General features: G+C 53.1%; 1 protein-coding gene and 1 long non-coding RNA gene across 10 annotated transcripts in view; one reads left to right on the top strand and one right to left on the bottom strand.

Annotated features, from left to right (window-relative positions):
- Window positions 1-1,252: 1,252 nt before the first annotated feature.
- NR2C2 (nuclear receptor subfamily 2 group C member 2) overlaps window positions 1,253-21,163 on the bottom strand; it is a 90,372-nt gene continuing 70,461 nt past the window's right edge. For all 9 annotated transcript variants that reach the window (XM_072941913.1, XM_072941909.1, XM_072941910.1 and 6 more), the window contains 10 exons: window positions 20,116-20,295; window positions 19,169-19,316; window positions 18,182-18,275; window positions 15,157-15,290; window positions 14,104-14,281; window positions 12,906-13,027; window positions 12,109-12,248; window positions 10,774-10,911; window positions 9,343-9,448; window positions 1,253-6,905 (listed from right to left, as the gene is read on the bottom strand). In XM_072941913.1, the coding sequence (XP_072798014.1) occupies window positions 6,731-6,905; window positions 9,343-9,448; window positions 10,774-10,911; window positions 12,109-12,248; window positions 12,906-13,027; window positions 14,104-14,281; window positions 15,157-15,290; window positions 18,182-18,275; window positions 19,169-19,316; window positions 20,116-20,295 (1,415 nt within the window). In that variant the 3' untranslated portion in view covers window positions 1,253-6,730. The remainder of the gene's footprint in view (window positions 6,906-9,342; window positions 9,449-10,773; window positions 10,912-12,108; window positions 12,249-12,905; window positions 13,028-14,103; window positions 14,282-15,156; window positions 15,291-18,181; window positions 18,276-19,168; window positions 19,317-20,115; window positions 20,296-21,163) is intronic.
- Window positions 6,903-8,964, top strand: LOC140686827 (uncharacterized). The gene is made up of 2 exons (XR_012060807.1): window positions 6,903-7,183; window positions 7,522-8,964. It is a non-coding gene; the product is annotated as an uncharacterized lncRNA (long non-coding RNA).

Raw genomic sequence — 21,163 nt, forward strand, 5'->3', positions numbered from 1 at the left:
TGGTTTTGTACCAGCCCTGTGTGCAGGGTGATGGCTTGGGAGGCTTGGGAGGGAACGTGGGCGTGTGGAAATGGGCAGGGGTCCTGAATGACCACACCGCAGCACCATTTTGGAGGGTAGCTGGAAACTCCTGTCCTCCATGCGGAGCCCTGCTGCGTTTCTGACACCACGGCTGGCCGATGGCCGCCCGGGCTGTCACAGTGGTTCACGGGGCTTTTCAGAAAGCGTTGGTTCCTTTGGTCTGGCTCCAGGGCTTGTGAGACATGGCCTTGGGAAGACGGTCCTTCCCTCCACAGGGGCCCCCAAGGGTTGCTCGGGGGAGATGGCCCTGACCCAAGCCAGGTTTTGGCCCCTTTAGAGAGAGGAGAAACGTCCGGTGCCTGATGGGTGGCACTGTGGGTTACTGTTTGCTGGACTGTTTCGTAGGTGGCAGGTGACGTTCATGGAGTGAAGTCTCCTTAAACGTTTGCCGTCTGTTCCCTACTTTATCGGTGGTAAGAAGATGGGTTTACGACTTACAGAAACGGGAAGAAATTAGTAAAGGTTACTATGAGGATTTTATAACCGACATACTTTAATTTTATTTGCATAAGCAATGGTCACCAGATGGGTTTTGGCCTTGTTTTAGGCAAGTGACCGGTTTTCTTTTTTCATTCTGAGTTCTACCTGGCAGAGCCATTTAAAGCTATTTGACAGCCAGTGAGTTCTGCCACAAATCTGGCTTCGGACCTCAGAATCCTCACCTGTGAAACGAGAGGTCAGACAACATAATGAGCAGGTTCTAACTTTTGAAACTTTAAGAACACATTTTTACCCTGGCTTGCAAATATCCTTACAGGATGTGTCTCCGGGTTTGAGGCCTGGCTCTGTGTCTGCAGCCCAAGCTGTGCTTTGCTCCTGAAATGTCTGTGAGGCTTCTTGGCCGCCACACCGAGGAGCGGCCCCACTGGGAGGAGGGAGAGGAGATGCTTTTCCAGTAAAGGTATCTAAGTCCAGTGCGCCATCCAGTGGACCGTCAAGGGCTAAGGCACTCTGGGCCAGGGCTGAGGTGCGGTGGGAGAGTGGGGCTGACTACCAGGGCACTCACGCGCCACCTACCTGGGTTCTGGCAGGGAGTGCTGGGTGCCTGTGGGGGGCAGGCCCTACCGGTATTACTGTTAGGAGGAGAAATGAGCAGGATACACGTTAGCCTTTAATTCACTTTAATAGTATAAACCTCATTTAGGTAGTAGTAAATAAGCCACAACAATAATGCCACATGGAAACAGCATTTAATAAAATGCATAAAGCTAATTCATGCACTGCAATACACTATATACAAACACAACAATGCAAATTCTTCTCCAAGACTGAAGACATTGATTAGGTATAAAATTCAGTTTAAAAAGAAACATGCTATTTTTTAAATGCCATCACATAAACAAAGCTGATTTCAAGCTACAGCCTTCAACAGATTTTAAACCTGGAATTAAACTGTAATGGCATAAACAGTATTTTCTATGTTGTGAAGGGCAGAGGTTACAGAAACGGTCCCAAGAAAATCTAACACCCAAATTTCCTTTAACAGACTTCTTTCAAAAGGCCTGGTAGTGCAGCTACATTTTAACAGAGAGGTCCAAACTACAGGTAAAAACTATGGTTTGTACTATGAAAAACGTACATCTTTCAGTTATAAAACTAGCTGAACACTGGTTTACAAGGTAACTGGGAGAACGGAGAGACTAGAAAAATAGTCCAGCACTAGAGTCCATGAGCGCCCGGGTGTTAATGATAACCGATCACACTTTCCTAAGGAAAAGCCGTTTTTAATGTGGAGTCTGCTATTTCCAGGTGTCATCCTAGGTACTGAGCTTCAGCGCAGTCAGCCGATAAATGCTGCTGAGCCGTTTCCCCAGCATTTCAAAAGTACTGCTGGCTCCTTAACTGCAAGTACAGCTGGGCATTAAAGACGCCTCAGACCTCCCTCACCCCACCCCCAGGACGCCTTTTTTAAACTTACAGTTTAATTATTCTTAGATTACAGTTAAGAAAAGTAGCCCCAAAGGGAAACTTCTAAAGATCCGTTTGGAGGCTGTCAGGCTTCCTCCCGCTTGTACTTTAACTGGAAAGCCACCTCCCACAGTGTGATTGTCACGCCGGGCCAGGACGCAGAGAGGCCCGACGCTGCGGGAAGCTGAAGGCTGAGGATGCGCCGTCTCACAAAAGGCACTGAGTACTGTGGTCTCAATGAAGGGTTTTCAAACATGTCTTTTTTTTTTTTTTTAAAGCAACCTGTGGACGATGAGTTTCTGCACTTACCCCGTGGCGCCCCCGCCAGGCCCCCGCCTGCCAGGTCTGTGAGCCTCTCCGGCTGGGCCGGGTCTCAGTTTACAGCCCGATTAATGGGGAAGACTTGTCAGGATAGAGCGGGATGAGGAACATTTGCATCTGTGGCTTTAAGGGCCTACATCCATACTAAAATCCTTTTTTTATCTGAAATTTAAAGATTTTTAAATCATAATTTACAGAAACAAGGTCAGTGGGCTTCATTTACGTGCTACATTTAGAGAAGTAAATTATGATTTGTAATTTATAATTTTATGTTATAAAAGTTAGCAATCACTATTCATGCTTATTTTTAAATACTTGTCTTTCGACTGTGTTAGGGAGATGGTCACAGGGCGGTGCCCACCTTTGCTGACCGAGCCCAGGGCAGGTGGGCTGTTGCTACCGCACTGGGAGTCGGGCCCAGACGCAGGCAGGATGGCGTCGGCTCTCACAGCCCAGTTCCTTCGCTCAGGCCACAGGTCGGTGTGTAATGACTAGGTTCAAGGTCCCCACCTGGTTTCGGACATGAGGATAGACTGCCTTCTAGCTTCCTAGCCCTTGTCTGAGCCTGGAGAAGCGAGTGTGGTCCTGCCAGGGCCTTTCTGTCTGGGACTCCCGGTGTAGCGATTCTGACCTCTGGCCTTTCCCGGCCAGGCTCACCCAAAGGAAAATGGAGTTAAGGATATCTCAGCAGACCCGTCCTGGGACCTTGGGACACCCACAGCAACTTACTGTGGCAACTCTTGTCACGGGTTCTCTGTAAAACAGCAGAATCTGGGTACGTGGCTACATGTCTGTATACATAATGTACACCTATGTACACACACGCTATGTACACTGTACACGGAGAAGGTATAAACACATGTACATTCATCCAGTCACACAAGCCTATAAATCTGTACACGCACGGCGCTGCCGCGGGGACCCAGGGCAGGACACGCGTGCACGCCGGAGGGAGGCACACGTGGGAGGCCCAGGACCCGTGAACAGACGCCCACCCCCTGCCGCAGTGGGGGGCTGGCTCTGCAAATTTACATCAGAGTTAAGACATTTTCAAAGCGCTGCATGGCCTAGAGAGAACGGGTGGGACGAGGGGAGCACGTGGGCCTCTGCCCTGCCTTCTTGGACCTTCCCAGGCTCTGAAGGGCACCACCCTCCGAAATAAAGGTGAGCGTTGGAAGATGCCGCTTTCCACGACCTGGACTCAGAGGAGCTGAGATGTCCCCGACGGCCCCACCACACCTGGGTCACTTCCACTGGAAGGCGGGCAGGGCGCTGCCAGGATCTAATCTCATCAGGCCCTGGCACCTGGATCCCCAGCCAAGGGCTGCTGGTGAGGCAGACGTGCCCCTCTTCCCCGAGTCACGGCACCGCTACAGCGCGAGCCCTTCCAGTGCATGGCTCCCCACATCCCGGCGCCGCATCTATCGCCACCGCATCCATCGCCACCGCCTCGAGACAGAGTGCACGTTTAATACTGACACTGACAGGCTAGAAAACAATCCCTCTTGAGGGCAGTTACACAACATCTTACAAGTGACTACACCTGAAATTAAATACAAAACCCAAATGACAAAGGAACCCCAACCACAGCCTCACAGCAAAGGCTAGACAATAAATAATGTACCCCCCCACCCCATACAGACATCTCAAATCAAGGGCGGTAACACACTTCTGCAAAAATACTTCCCAGAAATAACTTGGAAAATGCTTGAGTAATTTGGTCTTTTTCTAAATCTCTTCCTGTTCTGTTTTGAGATTAGATGTAATGAACTCCACAAATTCCAACACCTAACTGTCCAACGTCATCTGAAACAGCTCTGGAAGAGAGCGCACGTCACTGAGCAGTGACGGTGTGTCCGTCCCACCCCCCTGCTAAGGGGGGATGGGGATGGGGAAGGTGGCCTGGGACCGCGCTCCGTGGCAAAGGACCCGCTCCTGGTGTATTCCGCTCAGATTCAGGCGGCAGAGGGCTGGTCTCACATCACTAAACCAGAGTTTAACAAACTTCTAAGAGGTTAAAACCCTTGTGAAAGTTGAGCCCAAATATTTGCTTACAATCTCCTTAAGTAAGTTTGCCAAGAGAGGGAACGGACCTGCTGGCAAAGGCCTAAGATGACGGGGGCAGCAAGAATTCAGGGAACCTGGAGCCGATTCGCAAGGAAAAACCCACTTCCAGGTCTGGCCAAGAGGCTCTGGGAAACTAGTGCGTGTACAAAGCCCACAGCGGTCCACTGGAATCAGCTGTCACCAGTGAAGGGACTCGGGGGCAGGGCCGGGTAGAACCGGTGGCCCTCCTGAAGCGTGGCACTTCTTGCCCGAGTGCTCACGCCTCCCCATCCCGACACGTCTCCACAGTGCCGTGCTCAGGACCTCAGTCTAGGTTTAAGCCTCACAGACACAGGCCTGCCCCTGGAAGGAGGGGAGCCAGCCAGCACTGACCTCTGCACCACCAAGAGCTCAGACGTGACATGTGCTCCCAGGGAGCTGCTACATCACCCACAGACATGCTTACATTCAAAAACCAGAACAGAAAAATAGGCAACTTGCTGTGTAAGACACGCACACGTGCTTCAAAATGCCCTCTGCGAAAATCCTTCACGAGCAGAAATGACACACACCTACCTTGGCCATCCTCTTGGCCAGTTTTATCTTAATTTTGAAATTTAAATCACTTCAAAGTTAGAAAACCAAGAATTTAAGCTGGCAAAATTAAATCCTTTCCATCATTTTATAGTGGGCACCCCTACCATTTCTCAAATTTGCTCCCAAAGCATGAACTACAAATGATATAATCAAATCCAAATGGTGCCGATAACTTCAGAGGAAAGCGGCCTGCTCTGCTGTGAGCAGCCCAGCACCCACGCACAGCCGCGGGCACCCGCCTCGCTCCCCTCCGCTTTGGGCTGCGCGTCCAGACGGACCAGGACACCTGGAGGCATGAGTGCTTGGGACATCCTCTGATGAAAGGTTCGAGACATGCCAGTTTGGCCTCACGCTGTATTTTCTTAACCTGGGCTACACAGAAAGGAAGTACCACGTACCGACCCAGCCTCACTGCTTATTCACATCTGTGGGAGTTTACGGGCGCTTTCCTCTGACACCACTGCCCCCAAACCACATTCTGTGTTGTAAGCGACGGCCACTGTAACTTACAAGGAGAAGGTAACTGGGAATTAGGGGTGGTTTTGAGGAGCAGGCGGCCTGCTTCTGCACCCACCATCCAGGACACTCCAGGGGTGTCTGCGGGCACAACCCTGTGGAACCCAAGTGCGAGAGGCGCCAGGACCACCAAGAGACCTGCTGACAGAAGTGCTGAGTCTGGAGACACTGAAAACCGTCCCACTGGGTGCCGACACCCACCTCTGCCCGAACTGCAGGAACACAGGCCCTTCTCAGGGGGCATCTGGGGTGGAAACTGTTGAGAAGGGAGCCCTCCCACTCCTCCACCTGGCCACGTGCAGCCCCCCACACTGCAGTCAGGAAGTCCTGTTAAGGGTTCACAATGCCCACCTTGCACCTTTCGGTCAGAACACTTCATCAGCTGCGGGTGGCGGAGATGTGCTGGGGACGTTTTCGGTCGCTGCAGGAATTGGCAGTTAACGTCTGACTCGTTTAATCCAATTTTGAGAACCAGTCACCAGAAGAGAGCCCGGGTTTGGAGAAGCCTGCGCGGCCTGTCAGAGCAGGCAGGGCCAGGGCCCCCGACAAGCATGCGCTCTGGCTGAGGAAGCTTCGAGTCTGGGTCACCATGGTCGTGCTGCCACACCCCGACTGACCGCACGGACAGATAAGCCACATCTCACCCACTCCTCGGAGCCGAGCTCGACACCAGCGATGTACGCGTACAGTTAGGAATGATGCCTGCCTTCCTTAAACACAAATGATTGTCTCCTGTACCCTATTGCATTTTCACAGAAATCATTAGCATTTCGGCAAAAGACACACAGTTTTCCATTTGCCCTGCACAAAGGCAAGATGTTGCGAACATTACACATTGATAAGAAGTGCTTAGAAAGTGCTAATATTATTACCCTGGTAATTAGTAGCTATTAATTCCAAGGACATTTTTAATATATATACACATACTGTTCTCTTAGGTTCTTTTAGTTTTTAGTTTTTTTTAATACTAGTCTCTGACGTTATAAAACTTTGCTTTTCTTTTTTTGCCTTTTGAGAATTTCTAAATACAAATTGAATTAAAAGATTGTTCCAAAATCTGCTGCTTCATCAAAAGGCATTAAAACATTTCTTATGGCAGGAAAAGATCCTACTAGTCTTTCAGTTGCTACTGTCTGGGGTTAACAGAAACCTGGCAGGAAGCAGCTAACGTACTGGAGATCCGTGCACGTACCAGGTGCCACCTGTCTGTCTGTCCGAGCGGCGATGGGCCTGGCCCGGCCCGGCAGCGGGGGCGTGCGAGCTACAGGCTGGCTCCGGTGATCTGGCCGTTGTACTCCGCGGTCTCCATCTTGAGGATGTAGGGGATTATGCTGTCTATGGAGACGTTGCCAATGAGGCCGGTGAAGAACAGCTCCTCCGTGATGCTGGAGCTCATGAGCCTGAGCGCCGGCAGGCGGACGAGAATCCGGGCCAACCTGTGAGAAGGAGGGAGGGCTGTCAGAGGAGGGGTCCGCTGCCGTCAGACTTCGTCCTGGATGGGCTCCTGGGGCCCTGCCTGCACGGCTCAGCAGGGAACAAAACATTCACTCTCCACCCCTGCTTGTCTGATTTGTCTCTTACAGGAATTCATCACGAGGAAAAAAAAAATCACAAGTGAGTGCAAAGATTATGTACAAATATGTCCCCTTCATTGTTTATAACAACTCTCTGCAACCACACTGACAAGAAAAATCTGGAAACCTGCCACTGGAGGGTGGGTTAAAATGAAGGGCGGTGTCTCTGTGTAACCAGTCACTGCGTACTCATGGGGGGGGTGGGGGAGGCCGCGCGGCGGTGAGCACGGTGCGACCTCCCCAGCACGTGTCACCCATGTGCACCTCAGGGGGCAAGGTTTCTGGAAGGACGGTCACCAGAGCGCCAATGGCTGGCCTCTGGCATTGGGATCTGGAGTGACTTAACCAATTCACGCTTTTTCTATAGTTCTCTAACTTCCAAGTTTCATTTAGCATTTTATAATTTAAAATACAGCAGTAAGATTACTTTTGTTTTGAAGAGACCCTGGGAGGGCACATCACGGCCCTGTCCTGGCAGGTCGCTGGACACTCTGAAGCATCCGTGGACGGGCCGCCCCATAGCTGGTGCCCAGAGCGCGCGCTCGGCAGGGCCAGCCCAGACCAGAAACGACCGGCATTTCCATCAGCAGGGAGGTGGTAAGGAAATTACGGCGCCTCCTTGGCCACAAAGGATGATGAGTGTGTATTTCTATTTTATGATTCCGACTGCACATACATGAGAAGTATGTGGAAGTAAATACATAAAATGCTAACAGGTATCTCTGAGCAGTGGTATTCACACAGAACTCAAGTTTTCTTTTTGCTTTCCAGAATGTGCTAATTTTTTTCTGCAGAGTGAATATTAAGTTATTTTTCAAAAGGGAAAATACATCTGTATTATGCAAGCGGTATTCCAGCACCGCCATCCATCCGCCCAGCCACTGTGGGCCCTGCAGGTGCCAGAGGGGCCGACGGGCTGCAGGGTCTCGGGAAATCAGCAAGGCCATCAGGGAGGACCCCGCAGCTGGCCCTAAGATGCTGGCCCAGGTTTCTACCAGAGGCGCAATCTTGGCAGAGATGCAAAGGGCAGGAGAGCCCTTCAGGAAGAGCTAACGGCGCGAGCAAAGGCCTGAGGACGGGAAAGGTGGAGACGGTGACGCGCTGAAGCAGGCCACGGCCGCCCTAGGGCCTCTCCCTGGGGAGCGGTCTCGGTGCTTCAGAGTCCGTGAGAGGCCCCTGCTGTCATGTAAGGCCTGCCCGCTTCCCCTCCCCCGGGCTCCCGGACTGGACCAGCTGTGACTCAGGACTTCTCAGAAACATGTACTTTCAAAGGCCAGAGAGCTACCGTTCCCGGTGACTCCCGTGTGCTGGGGCTCACCGAACAGCCCCCAGAGGGGCCTCTTCCGGCCACAGGCTGTGTGGGAGTGGGCCCATGGCCGCCTCGGGATAGTGTGCCCGCACGAGCCCTGGCTGAGGGTGTGTCGCTTGACAGCCCCATTCTGTGCGTGTTGAAGCTGGAGTTACTCTAGATTCACTGTGAGCTCTTCAGCAATTTCAGGAGAGAACGGATCGATCCTGCTTTGGCAAAAGCTGTGTCTGGGCCGTCGAGGTGTGGCTAAAGCAGGCAGGTCAGCCACAGGCCCCCAGCCACACCTGAGAAACAGTCCCCCTGGGGCTGGGGCATCTCAAGTTCACAGGGCACCTGCTGACTGAGGTCCGTTTGCAGAAGACACGAGGGGGAAAGGGGAGGGGAATATAATGCTTGATGGGGCCCCAGAATCCACATGGGCCTCCAGTGGGTCAAGAACTGATCGCGAGGAAAGAGCTCTTCCACTTGGCTGGAAGGAAAGCCTGCCAGTACACTCTGCCCTATTTCAAAACACCTTCCTATTCAAATCTGCATGAAAAAGGCATATATATGTATTTTTTGCTGCACAAACATTATAAATTTTCACTCAAATAAAGGGACTCTTAAAAATCAGTTAATCTGAGGGTGAAATTATTATTTTGTACAACCCCCTCACTCTTTATAGGGGTCGGACTTGGTTTCTGTCAACGAAAACTTTTTGGTCAAACACTCTGGCTAGTACTGCCTCTTCACTGGATGCAGAACAAAGAGGCCGAGCTTCTGACTATTGTGGACGAGGGGGTCTCCGTGAGAACCCGCACCTCAAGCCCCAAAGGAGATCACAACTTCCAGCCCCTCAAATTACAGAGGAGCCCCCCAAGGCCTCACCCAGCGGCACGCGACGGCCTGTAGCACCCCCCGCCACGACCCGCTGGGAGGTGCGAGGACTGAGCGTGACCACACGGAGCCCCACGGGCTGCGCGCGGACGGCTGGCGCTGCGGGTGCCTCACCGGTACGTGTCTTCCGAGTAGGTTTTCTGTACATAGTCCTGCAGCTCCATCTGGGCCTTTTCCTGGAATTTTTCAATCTGGCTTGTGCTGGTCAAACCTGGATGATCTGAAAAAAGAAAAATACCCTAAACTGCCCTCTGTATTTGGAAAGCCTCACTTGCAAACTTCTTAGTACTTATTTTTAGTCAAACTTCTGAAACATTTCTCAGGTACAGCAGGTTGAACCCTGAAGGCTGGGCTGGTCTGGATATTGCTGCTAGAATGCTGGTTTCTCCTGTGTGTCCTGCCAAAGCCAAAAGGTTCCCAGGAGCGGGCTACGGCCTCCTGGGTGGCCACACTGGCTGAGCAGCACCCGCTTCGGGCTGGTTCTAGACCTGGGGCGGCTGCCTGCTCGCTCTGGGAAGCACACACCACATGAAACGAGAAATCATCGCCTGCTTTCTAGACATTTAATCACGTAACATCTCCCATTTTGTATCACCTGTTCTGTTGGTGAGTGGAGGGCGGGGGGGGGGTGTCCACACTGTCCAGCCCCTGCTGTTGAGGACACTACACCGCTCACTGAGCAGCCTCTAGGAGGCCCGAGGAGAACGGCTGAGGGGGAGTGAGCCAGCTTGGTCCACTCTTACTTCCCACCTCTTGTCCCAGTGCTGTGACCACGCCCTGTGGCTGCCCTGCAGCTGCCACTGCCCTAGGGCCCAGGGGGACTCCTGCGGTCTCAGACTGGCTGCATTATATGTCTAACATACCTAAAAACCGACAGAGAGCAAAACAAAACAAATCAAAACAAAAAAGGGAGCTGGATGGGGAGCACAGTGGTCCCTTGGCACCCACGGGGCACTGGTTCCAGGACCTCCCACGGACACCAAAATCCACGGATGCTCTTCACATTAGCGGTGTGGCATTGTAACCTAAGCGTGTCTCCCCGTGTACTTTTAAGTCACCTCCAGCCTACTTCTAATACCTAACAATATAAATGCTATGTAAACAATTGTACTTAGTTGCTGGTATACAGCAAATTCAAGGTTTGCTTTTTGGAACTCCTGGATTTTTTTTCCATTGAATATTTTCGATTCGTGGTTGGCTGAACCCACAGATGTGGGACCCATGGAAATAGCGGGCCAACTGTACACTCAAATTTGTTGGCCGAGATCCTGTTTGACCGATGGCTTATAGTCAGGACACAGATGAGGTCCAGTCAGTGTATGACATTGGCTGGCACTCTAGTGGGTTTCTCTGGGAGGGTAAAGGCAGGATTTAAAAGAACGTACGCATGGGTGTGAGCTAGCAAAGCGCATCTACCGTGGGAACCTCCAGTCACACAGCGTTCGCCAGGGCGCTCTACACTGCCGACCCCTGACAACGCGCCCACGCGCAGAGACACCAGCGGACACAGGTGGAAGCCGCCCCGCGCGCCCCCGGGCGTCTTACCGGGGCTGAAGAGAACTATGGCTTTAAGGTACGCGTACTCGTAGCCGTCCACGTCCAGCCTTGCCATGCTGTTACAGAACTCCTGAAGCTTCCAGATGTGCTCCATGACTTGCTTTATCCGATCGCCAGAAAGTTTATCTAGAAATCAACACCACAGATCCTTTGAGAAGGGCCAGGGAGAATAGCACGAGAGCCACAGACTGAAAAAAGATGAGAATGATTTCACGCAAAGAAAAAACCAGCTCCCTCAAGAGCCGCACACCCCAAGTCCAGCCCACCGCACACGCTGCCTCCACAGCCAGCCCCAGCAGGCGAGTGGCCCCGGCGCAGAGGGCCGGCTCCCTTCACCCTGTGCTGAAGGCCACGTGCCAGTTCGCAGCAGTGGTTAGATCTTCTAAGTCTCTGCGGGCACGGAAGGAGTATCTGCCAACCTGAACATGCTGGCAGTTTTCGGCTGTCGAAACAATTTTATCTGTTGTCTGATTTAGTCCTCGTGACAACAGCTTACTGTTGAAGGTCTGTGGGATGTCCAGGATCACTGTTAGTGTTACTATATTCAGTTAAAAACAAAGAAAACTAGAGCTCATTTGTGAACAAACCTAACTTAGATTCAGTAAAATGTTGCAGGGCTTTAAAAATCACCTTTATACAACCAATCCAAAGGAATAACTAGAAAAACAAAGGAGTGACTGGTAACCCACATTCTGAGGCCTCACACCTGGGTGCTCAGTTTCAATCCGGCCACAGGCGCGGCTCTGCCGGGCTAGTCTGGACCCTGGGGCAGCGTGTGCTCCCTCCACGGCGCCCTCAGGGCGCCGGGACGCGCAGCACGCGGAGGCCGCACAGGCTTCGTCCCAGTCCTGGCACGGCTGGGACCTGACCACGCAGCATTCAGGGGAGGCACCTGTTCATTTCACACCTCGGACTAGGGCTCCATGTGATGCAGCAGCGTGCCCCAGCTCCCAGCTGTCCCACTGGCTGCTTCATCCGGGCAAGCCAGGGAGCTCTGTGGGACCTGTTTCCCTAAATGTAACCCTGAGATAGCAGTTTCTACTTCCAGGTGTGAGGATTTGGGAGACACCACACATGAAAGGGCAGTCTGTCCGTGAAGATGAAAACAAGCTGTGACTGTTCTGAAACTACTACTGCATGGCTACATATTGGAAGATGACACCTTTTTCCAATTACCTCCTTTTCCTTTCTCTTCATTATATGAGAAAAAGGCAGTCAGGTAGAAATTTAAACCTTCTGACCGTGAGGGTCCCGTGATGTGAACGTTAAACTTCCCTCCGCTAAGGATGCTTGGGACACGGGCTGGCCGCAGCCCCAGCTTACCTTCCTGGATGCTGTTCTGCAGGTGGTTGACGATGGCGGCCAGGATGGTGGAGAGGCTCATGACCTGGGCGCACTGGGCCAGGCCGAGGGTGAAGAGCTCGTTCCAGCAGGCCCGCACCAGGCTGGTGTTGCAGTCCTGCCTGGAGACAGAGGCGGGTGGGTGAGGGTGCCCGTGGCACGTCCCCAAGTCCCCCCACGCCCTGAAGCTGCTTCAGCATGTTTGTTGAAGGCCTACGGAATGTTCAGGGTCACTCTCCATCGACACCACTGTCTATGAATGTCTTCAGTGAAGTCCCTCTAAGGATGAACGATCTGTCTCTTAACAGCCATGGGGTGGCTTATGAGAGGCTACAGCGATCAGAGGACGGACAGCCGCGGGTGGGCTCTGAGGGGCAGACACTGGGACTGCAGCAGGGAGGAAGGGTCAGCTGCGGGGGCAATCTACCCTCGGGGCAGCACGGCCGCTGCCCCACAGAACCACCTGTCCTCCTCTCAGGAGCCCCTGGATGCAGAGCCTCCTACGTGGAGTTCAGGGTGACTCCTGCCTACTCCACTCCGGCCCCTGCTCCTCACACCAAACCCTCGGCACGTGGAGGAGGCACAGGAAAGGCCTGAGGAACGTCGCAGCATTGGCAGCCGTGGTCCCCTTGCTATCAGGCTACTGACTACACTTATCAAGAAAAATCAGGCCAAGGAAACAGACTGGAAAGGCCCTCAGAGATCTTCCCGGCAGCTCCTAGAGCAGCGGCGAGGTGGGGGGGACCTGCCTGAGGACACACAGGGAGAAGAGCCCTTACCCGAGGGCTTGGAAGGCCGGGATGGACCGGGCCCAGTGCATGGAGAGGAAGAGCAGGCGGGACGCGGACTCGCAGATGTAGTGCACGTTGAGGTACTCCGGCATCGGGCTGGGCATGGTGAGCTGGGGGAGAGAGCACACGGCACGGGGGACCAAGGTACGGCAGCTCTGTCAACACACGAATCCCTGCCGTGTTTCAACACTCGTGGCCGCCAGAGTCACCGTCTCTGACGCTGGAGCCCCGTACAGACCAGCCGTGCGGAGCAGGTGTCCTCTGCAGGGGCCGCACTGACTCCCCGTGCTGTCCTGCCCAGTGAACAGGCTCTGATGGCCCCAGGAATGTGGAATGACGGGGACCTCCCAGCTCACCCACACAACTCCTGCCTCAAGTACTCTGTTACTTGTTCTAAGGTGATTCCATTTCAAGCCACAGTCTAACTGAGGTCGGGGCACGGGGTCACTCATGGGCTCGCAGGGATCTGGCAGGCGGCCTCAGTAACGGGGGAGAGTGAGCAGGAGCCCCGAGGGCAGGAGGGCTTCCCACCGACAGGATGTCAGTGTCTAAGAGGGGCTCTAATGCCTCTGAAGCTCGGCACCCTTGGAACAACCGCGGGCAGAATCCCCGTCTTCCTAAGTGACTGGCCAGACCTCTCCCAGCAGAGAATACAAGGGGAACTGGAAGACTTGGTCTGGAGACCCAGAGACTAAGGAGCTTCGGGGAAGCTGGGAGTGTCCTGGACAAGTGAGGCCAGGAGGGGCAAGGGCAGGGAGACGCTCAAGGACCCGGCGGCAATCTTCTAGCCTATCTGAGCTCTCTTTTCTGGGGCTCTAGAGGGCAAGAGGTCAGCCCCAATGGCTGGGAACAACACTCACTGCAATAGACAAAGGGCCTGCCTGAGCCTATGCTGAAGCCAAGCTGTCACCGGAAGGCAGACGGCAGAGTGGCCCTTGCTGGGCAGCCTGCATCAGCCTGTCTTGGCAATGATAGGCGGTCAGGCCTGCTTCAGGGTCACCTTCAGAGCCAAATGGCCACATAAGCAGAAGGTGAGTGAAAATGCTGCAGAATGGGGACACTGCTCTGCAGTACAAGGTCCTGACCAAGCACCACTGTGTGGAAATTTGCTCACGTCAAGGTTTGGTTTTTAAACTGAGCCTGGCTGAGGCCGGAGCCCCTCCCCCAGCAGGGTGACTGCCCTCACCTTAAACGTGACGTGAGTGTCTGAGAGGAGGGGGCCTTCGACCTCGATGATGGGTGTGGACTGGTCTCTGCTGATGACATGGATGCTGCCCCCTCCGCCGCCGTCCAGCCCATCCGCCAGGCTTGGGGGCGAGGAGCCGTCTGTGGTGTTAAGTGCTTTAGCTAAGGTGTCAAACGCCCTGCAAGCAAAAGTGAGGCGAGCAAGCGTATGAATCCGCGGCTTCTAGGAGGAGGAGAGCTCCAGCTGAGACATAATTTAGGAAAACGACGCATCAGGAAGATAACTAACTTCCCCTTGCTGAGAAGAGGAACGCGGCTTCCACGTGCTGTCTCCACAGCATCTTGGGCACTGAGCTCTGTGTTCCTTTTGTGTGTAAGTTCTACTTTTCACGACTACTCTCTGAGGCAGAATTCTCTCCATTTCACATATGTGAAAGCTAACTCCTCCATGACCACCCACGTAGCAAGCAGTAGAACCAGAATTCTCCCAAACTCAAATCCCCTCCTTCTTCCATCGGATCTAGATCTAGGTTTTCTATCAGACCACAAGTGAACACGAGGACCGGCGCCCTCCAGTGGCCCCAGCCACGCACCTGCCTGGCCTGGCAAGATGGCAGGAGTGGCTGGTCCAACGGGAAAGGAGCAAACCCTGACCCTCGCAGCCGCGTGCAGGCACCTGGGCCAGCCGGCGCCGTCTAACAGCTAGTGTCTGTCTGCCCTGGTGAGTCGAGCTAAGCTCTAGACTCACCGCCTGGAAAAAGGCTGCACGACTGATGCTCAGGCACCATAAACAGCAACCAGTACAAGGAACAGCTTTCCCCCTACTTCCAGTGAGTTGCTCAATTTCCTTTATTAGCTGGAATAAAAAGTTCTGAGATTGTTTTATGTCCTGTGGTATCAGTGAGTCCACGTTCCCACGACAGACGTGAGGGGCCCCGTGACGATCCCACAATCCTTGATTAAACACAGGGTGGGCGTCAAGCCACTGCCACCCACCCTCACGAGGCAGCGCCTGCGCGCGTCGGGAGGGGCCTCCAGCCTCATGGGCTCGTACCGAGTGATCTCACTTGCAGACTGGTCCTCCGGCTGCATTTCCGAAGTGTCACCATTGTTCAGGGACTCACTTAGGTTGGCAAGGGAAGTCACCACGTTTGCCAGTGTGCCCAGGGCCCCCTGGCTTGTTTCAGCCTGTTAATCAGAAAGTAACAGCGTCAAAGGTGCACACACATGACTCAGGGCAATGAAGGTATAAGGCTGCTTTAAAGCCAGCTTCTATGCAGGCAGGACAGGACAGCGCGGGGAAGAGCTTTTTGGGAAGAAATACTTCTGGCGGTGATAGTAGTTACACAAATCTACACGTGCGATGAAATGGCAGAACAGAAACAGGTAAGCTGGATGTCCCCAAAATTTAAACCTTTGAGCTTCAAAAGACATAATCAAGAAAGTAGAAAGACAGCCTCTCCCCCTCAACCACACAGGACAGCCCACAGAATGGGAAGAAAGTTTTGCAAATCACACATCTGATTTAGTAGCCAGAGTATCTGAAGAACTCTACAACTCAGTGATAAAGATGCAAATCAAAACCACAGTGAGATACCACTTCACACCCACTAGGATGGTCACAGTCCAAAAGACAGATAATAACAAGTGTTGAGAGGATGTGCAGAAAGCAGAACACGCACAGACTGCTGGTGGGGGTATAAAATGGTGCAGCCGCTGGGGAACACAGCCTGGTCGTTCCTCAGAAATCTGAGCAGAGACTCGTCTAATGTAAATGACAAGAGCAGTCCCACTCGCAGGCACATACATAAGCGGTATTGAAACATTTCCACAGAACACCTTGCACGCAACGCTCGCAGCAGCATTACTCCTCAAAGACAAAAAGCAGGAACACCCCAAACGTCCATCAGCTCACGAATGGATGAACAGCACACGGCACAGCTACTCAGCAGCACCTCATCTGGCAATAAAGAACCATGAACCACGATACATGCCACAACATGGATGAACCTTGAAAACATTAAGCTAAGAGAAAGAAACCAGGCACAAAAGGCCGTATATTGTATAATTCCCTTTATATAAAATGCCCAGAACTGACAAACTACAGCCAGAAAGCAGATGAGTGGTTGGCAGGGGTTGGGAGTGGGGAGGGGGTAGTGACTGCTTAATGGGTTCAGGGTTTCTTTCTGGGGTGATGAAAATGTTCTGAAACTAGGTAGTGGGGGATGTTACAACAAGCTGAAAACCACTGAATTGTACACTAAACGGGAAAATTTTCTGGTATGTGAATTAGATCTCAAGTTAAAAAAGGGAAAGAAAGCCAAAGATACACTCAAACAAATATGTATACACAAATGATGTGTATACATGAATGTCTGCTGTATTTTGATTATAAAAGCGAAAAACTAGAATCAGCAGAAAAGATCATGAACGACTGATTAATAAACCACAGAACAACTATATAACAGAATTTCACGCAGCTGCTAAAAGACGTGGGTCCCCAGGACAGACCGCTATGCTGGAGGGAGGACGCTGCAGAAGAGTGAAAAGAAGGGAGAGACAGAACAGCACCCACACGCGCACCAGCACCACGCCTGCCTTGGTTCTGTATTGCTGTGCGGGACGCAGCCGCGGGAGAGACTGGGTAACGCGTGCAAGGGTCGCTGTAGCATCTTTGTACTTATTCAAAGCAAACGGTTTTGAATGTATAATGATTTCAAAGTAAAAAGTTTAAAAATTAGTTTCTGGAAACAGCCAGCTTTAGGTGCGCTGCATGTGCCTGAGATTCATGACAGGCTGCTGGGCGGGTCCTGTGACTCCAGGGCAGAAGGGGGGACAGCTGGGCATGGCCCTGACTCTGCAGCTCTGTCTTCACCACTGTCCTACTCCACCCAGCGACCACCACGAACCTCAACAGTTCACATGTACTGAGGGCTCACCGTGTGCCACGTGCTTTATAAAAGTGCCTCGCTCGAGTTTCCCAGCACCCCTGTGTGGGGGTCCTGAGGTGGAGAAGGGAGGGCACAGGGCGACCAGGAGTGCCAGCTGGCCCTGCAGTCAGTCTCCGCACGGATGGCACTGCAGAACAGGGGCTGGGCGGGCCCTGGTGACCAGGAGTTTACGGTGGTTTGGGCCTAACTTTCAGGATGGTGTCCCTACCCAACTAAGTAGTCAGTCACTGTCTGCTGGGTGATGGCAGGGAGCCAGGCATGATCTGTCACCACCGCCCAAGGACAGGGGGCTCGAAGCCCAGCTGAGGACCAACAGGCAGAGGGCAGCTCTCTGTGCTGGCCACCAGCTCCCATTTTTGCCTTTTCTTTCCCAAAGGAGGATGTTCCTTAAGGCCCTGTGTGTGCATGAGAGCCGGCGAGAGAGAGGCCCGCAGGCCTGGCTCTGGCTCTGGCTCTGAAGGCGGCGGCAGCACCAGCGCTGTTCCCGAGCTGCTCCTTCCAGAGCAGAGATGCTGGGGCTGCTGCACCATTGCTCAAGTCGCATCAGGGACAAGAGGGTGAGAGAAACACCGGGTTCCCGTGCCTGGAGCCCCCCTCCCCCGGTTATCTCCAAAGGAGACAGCCAGCTCGCCCTCTCTCTCGGGGTGACAAACATCTCTCTGTCCACAAGTTAAACTCCCTGTGGTTGATCTGCTCTGTCCGTTCTAGAATTGTTAGAATCATGGCTGAACTTCTTCCTGCAGATCATCCAATAAAAAGGAACCAGAGGCTTCTGCAAAAGGCCATCTCAGGGTAAGTAGCTCCTTTCTCAGCTCGCCAAGAGTTTGCCGATGTGTGTACCAGGGGAAAGCCTTAAAAGAGGAGAGAACCACAGACTTCTCACTGAACAGAACTCTAGACCCTGCCATGTAAAATGACCATGATCAGCCGGCCCTGACTGAGTTTCCAAAAAGACACTGGCATCCCTGAAACAAATCAGAGCACAGCTGTATCAGAAGTAAATGGAGATGCAGAAGGCCACGCTGTCAACACAGTCTCTGAAGGCCAGGAAGGAGGTGCACACATTCAGAGAAGCAGCCTGCACCGCGACGTAAAGGTGAAGGAGAAAGCTTAAGTGGAGAACGTCACCTTGGAATCCGTGGCCAGGAGAACCGTACCATCCTCACGTATCAAAGGCTGCTGGATGTTCACAAGCATCCCTGGATCAAGAAGACCTGTTTGTCTATTTAAGACATAAAGAAACCCAGAGTAGCTTCCAACATTTAATGTACAGTATGATCATGCTGCATTTACCTGCCTCGTCCACACCTGCAACGCCGAGCAGAAGGAACGCTCTAACTAGACTCAGCCACTGGGTGACTGTACAACCCCCTGTTCTCTACAATCAGACGTGCACTAAGTCGGGTCTACGGTGCACACAGGTGCACAGCCCCAGGCTTCCATGCTGACCCCAGACTGCAGCTGCTCTGCTGACAGCGTTAACCTGACCTCAGAATATCACCAAGGCACTCCCAGCTCCAGTGCTGGCTATGATACATTGCAGACTTCTTGTTTTCCCTTTCTGTTCCTTTAAAATTAAGTTCAATAGATTACATTAAAAAGAATGTATGAGGGGGAGGGTATAGCTCTAATGGTAGAGTGCATGCTTATTAGCACACACGAGGTCCTGGGTTCAATCCCCAGTACCTCCATTAAAAACAAAAAACAAAGAACAACTAAATAATAAATAAACAGACCTAAAGACCTCTACCCAAAAATAAAAGTAACCGTGGCACTATGTAGGACCACACCTGGGTCTTAGGTCTTTTATCTGTACTGCACAAAACCCCAGTCTTGAATCATGAAACAGCTGTTTCCCCACAAGAATGACACCTGAGCTACAGCACGTAACCTGAGCCCGAGACAGGAGAAATTCTGACCCCATCTTAAGTCAGCCATCTTCAGGCCTGTCCAGAGGTGTGGCTGCAGTGGCCCCAAAAAGAGAGAGATGAGGCCCAACAAGATCAAGGCTGCAGCGGGGGGAGCCACGTGAGCCCTTCCCAGGGTCATCGCGCTTCCTCTGGCTAGGCCCAGAGGCGGCCCAGGGTGCTGCCCTTCGTGAAGACGGGCACTGACCTTGCTCCGTCCTTGTCTGCCACGAACGTGGGCGTGGCTATCAGAGGGCTTCGCAGGTCCTTCCGGATGTAGATCTTCTCAGTCGACGCAGCGCAGTTGCTCGGCTTCTCCCGCTGCACGTCGAAGGGCTTCCGTTCACTCTGCACAGCTTAAACCACAACATAAACACGCATGTTGAGAGGGAAGATTCCAATCAGTAGAAACCTCATCCTTCATGGGGAGGGACAGGTCCTTCTGCGGAAACCCATCACCACAGGGGTAAGCTTGGTGCTAGACGCATTACGGCTAAACGCTCACGGCGGACTCTGCATGCAGCCAAAGGAGAGAAATGCTCAGAGCCAAACAGTGTCGTCAAATAAAGCCACAGAAAGGGCTCAAGGTGGCGGCACCGCCGAGAAAGTGCAGCGTGGCGTCTGTGCGGCCTCACTTCCTGCGGCCGACGGAGGGACCCTCTCCAGGAGAACACCCCTCACCAGAGAGCTGCCCACGCTCTGCTGGCAGAGGAGCCACTCCAACGTCCAGCTCAAGCCTGTGCAGCCTCCGCCAACGGTTAAAGGGGGCGACATCACGTGACGCCAGTGACCTCTCCCTCTTGCAGTCTGGTATGAGAGCAAGCACACGTGCCAGAAACACCGAAGAAAATAAAGACCTTTTCAAAAGAAAGAAAAGATGAGCCCAGACCCAACATGTGAGTGAGGCCCTGGGGGCAGGCTCCTCCCCGGCACCGCGCTCATCCCACTCCTTGGCTGCCGCCGATCCGTCTGGACTAGGTTCCCACTACGGAATCTGACCGACCCCGCAGGGCTGACACAGCATCGCCCAGCTGACCCTGAAGGTGAGCCACGATGAAGCCTCCGCAGGTGCTGTTTTCTTAGAGTGTTTAAAGCCAGGTGTGGAAACCTCGCCCTCTCCCTCCTTACTACCTCACTACGTGCCCTAATACTCACATTCCATCTTCATGCCCATCTCCAGGCATTTCTTCAGCCGACAGAACTGACAGCGGTTCCGGTGGTGTTTGTTGATAATGCAGTCTTGGTTGCTCCGGCAGCTGTAGGTCAGATTTTTCCTTACGCTCCTTTTGAAGAAACCTTTGCAGCCTTCACAGCTGACAGCCCCATAGTGACGGCCTGAAAGGGAAAGGGAGCCTGAGCAGCTCCCCAAAGGCAGAGGCACCTGCCATGGGCCCTGTGCTTCAGGGAGCGCAGCCATGGTGCCCAGGGCTTCATATAATCTTTCTACCATCTTTAAAGCAGCCTTGTGAGGTTGTGATGGAAAAACGGAAGCTCAGACAGGCTATGTGACCACTGGTAAATGGCATGGCCCTAATGCTCCAATTCACAGCAGGAGCTCACGGCCGCAGGCTGAGGTGTTCTGCCCGCTGGGCGCACCAGGTCCTGGCTCTGCAGCCCCGGGCTTGCGGAGCCCCTCACCTCCCCTGTCCCACCGTGAGGCACAACACAAGCTCATGCTCTCTTACTGGCAGGGTCTCACCCTGCACTTCTCCCTCTGTGAGTCATCCCTGGACCCCCAGACTGAGGCGGAGGTGGGGAGGGAGCAGAGTAGGACCAGACCTGGGGGGCCCAGGCCCAAGGAAGGCTGCCATGGATGGTGCTCACTGGCATTGGGTATTGAAAATGCAGTCCTGGAAATACATTTACTTAAGACAGGTTTTTCCTAAGCTTGTTTATTTTGGGGTCTCTACGTTCTAATTACCTCCAACATTAAAGAGAGCCCCAGCCTGCCTCTGCTCTGCTGGGACCGACCATGGCGACGCTCCCGTGGGTGGTCTCGTGTAACCCAGGGCACAGCTACATCACGGGGGGACAATTCACAGGCTCATCACAGACCCATCGTCCTCAGCTCTGGCACTTGGAGGCACTCTCCCAGTGTGCACTTGGAGGGTCTCGACTGTGTGCCTTTAAGAACAGTCATGCTAGATGGCCACGTGGACATCATTTTTCCTTCCCCGCAGTGGATTTCTCTGGGCTCTCTAGC

Source organism: Vicugna pacos, chromosome 17, assembly GCF_048564905.1.
Source record: "Vicugna pacos chromosome 17, VicPac4, whole genome shotgun sequence".
NCBI classification, from domain to species: Eukaryota; Metazoa; Chordata; class Mammalia; order Artiodactyla; family Camelidae; genus Vicugna; species Vicugna pacos.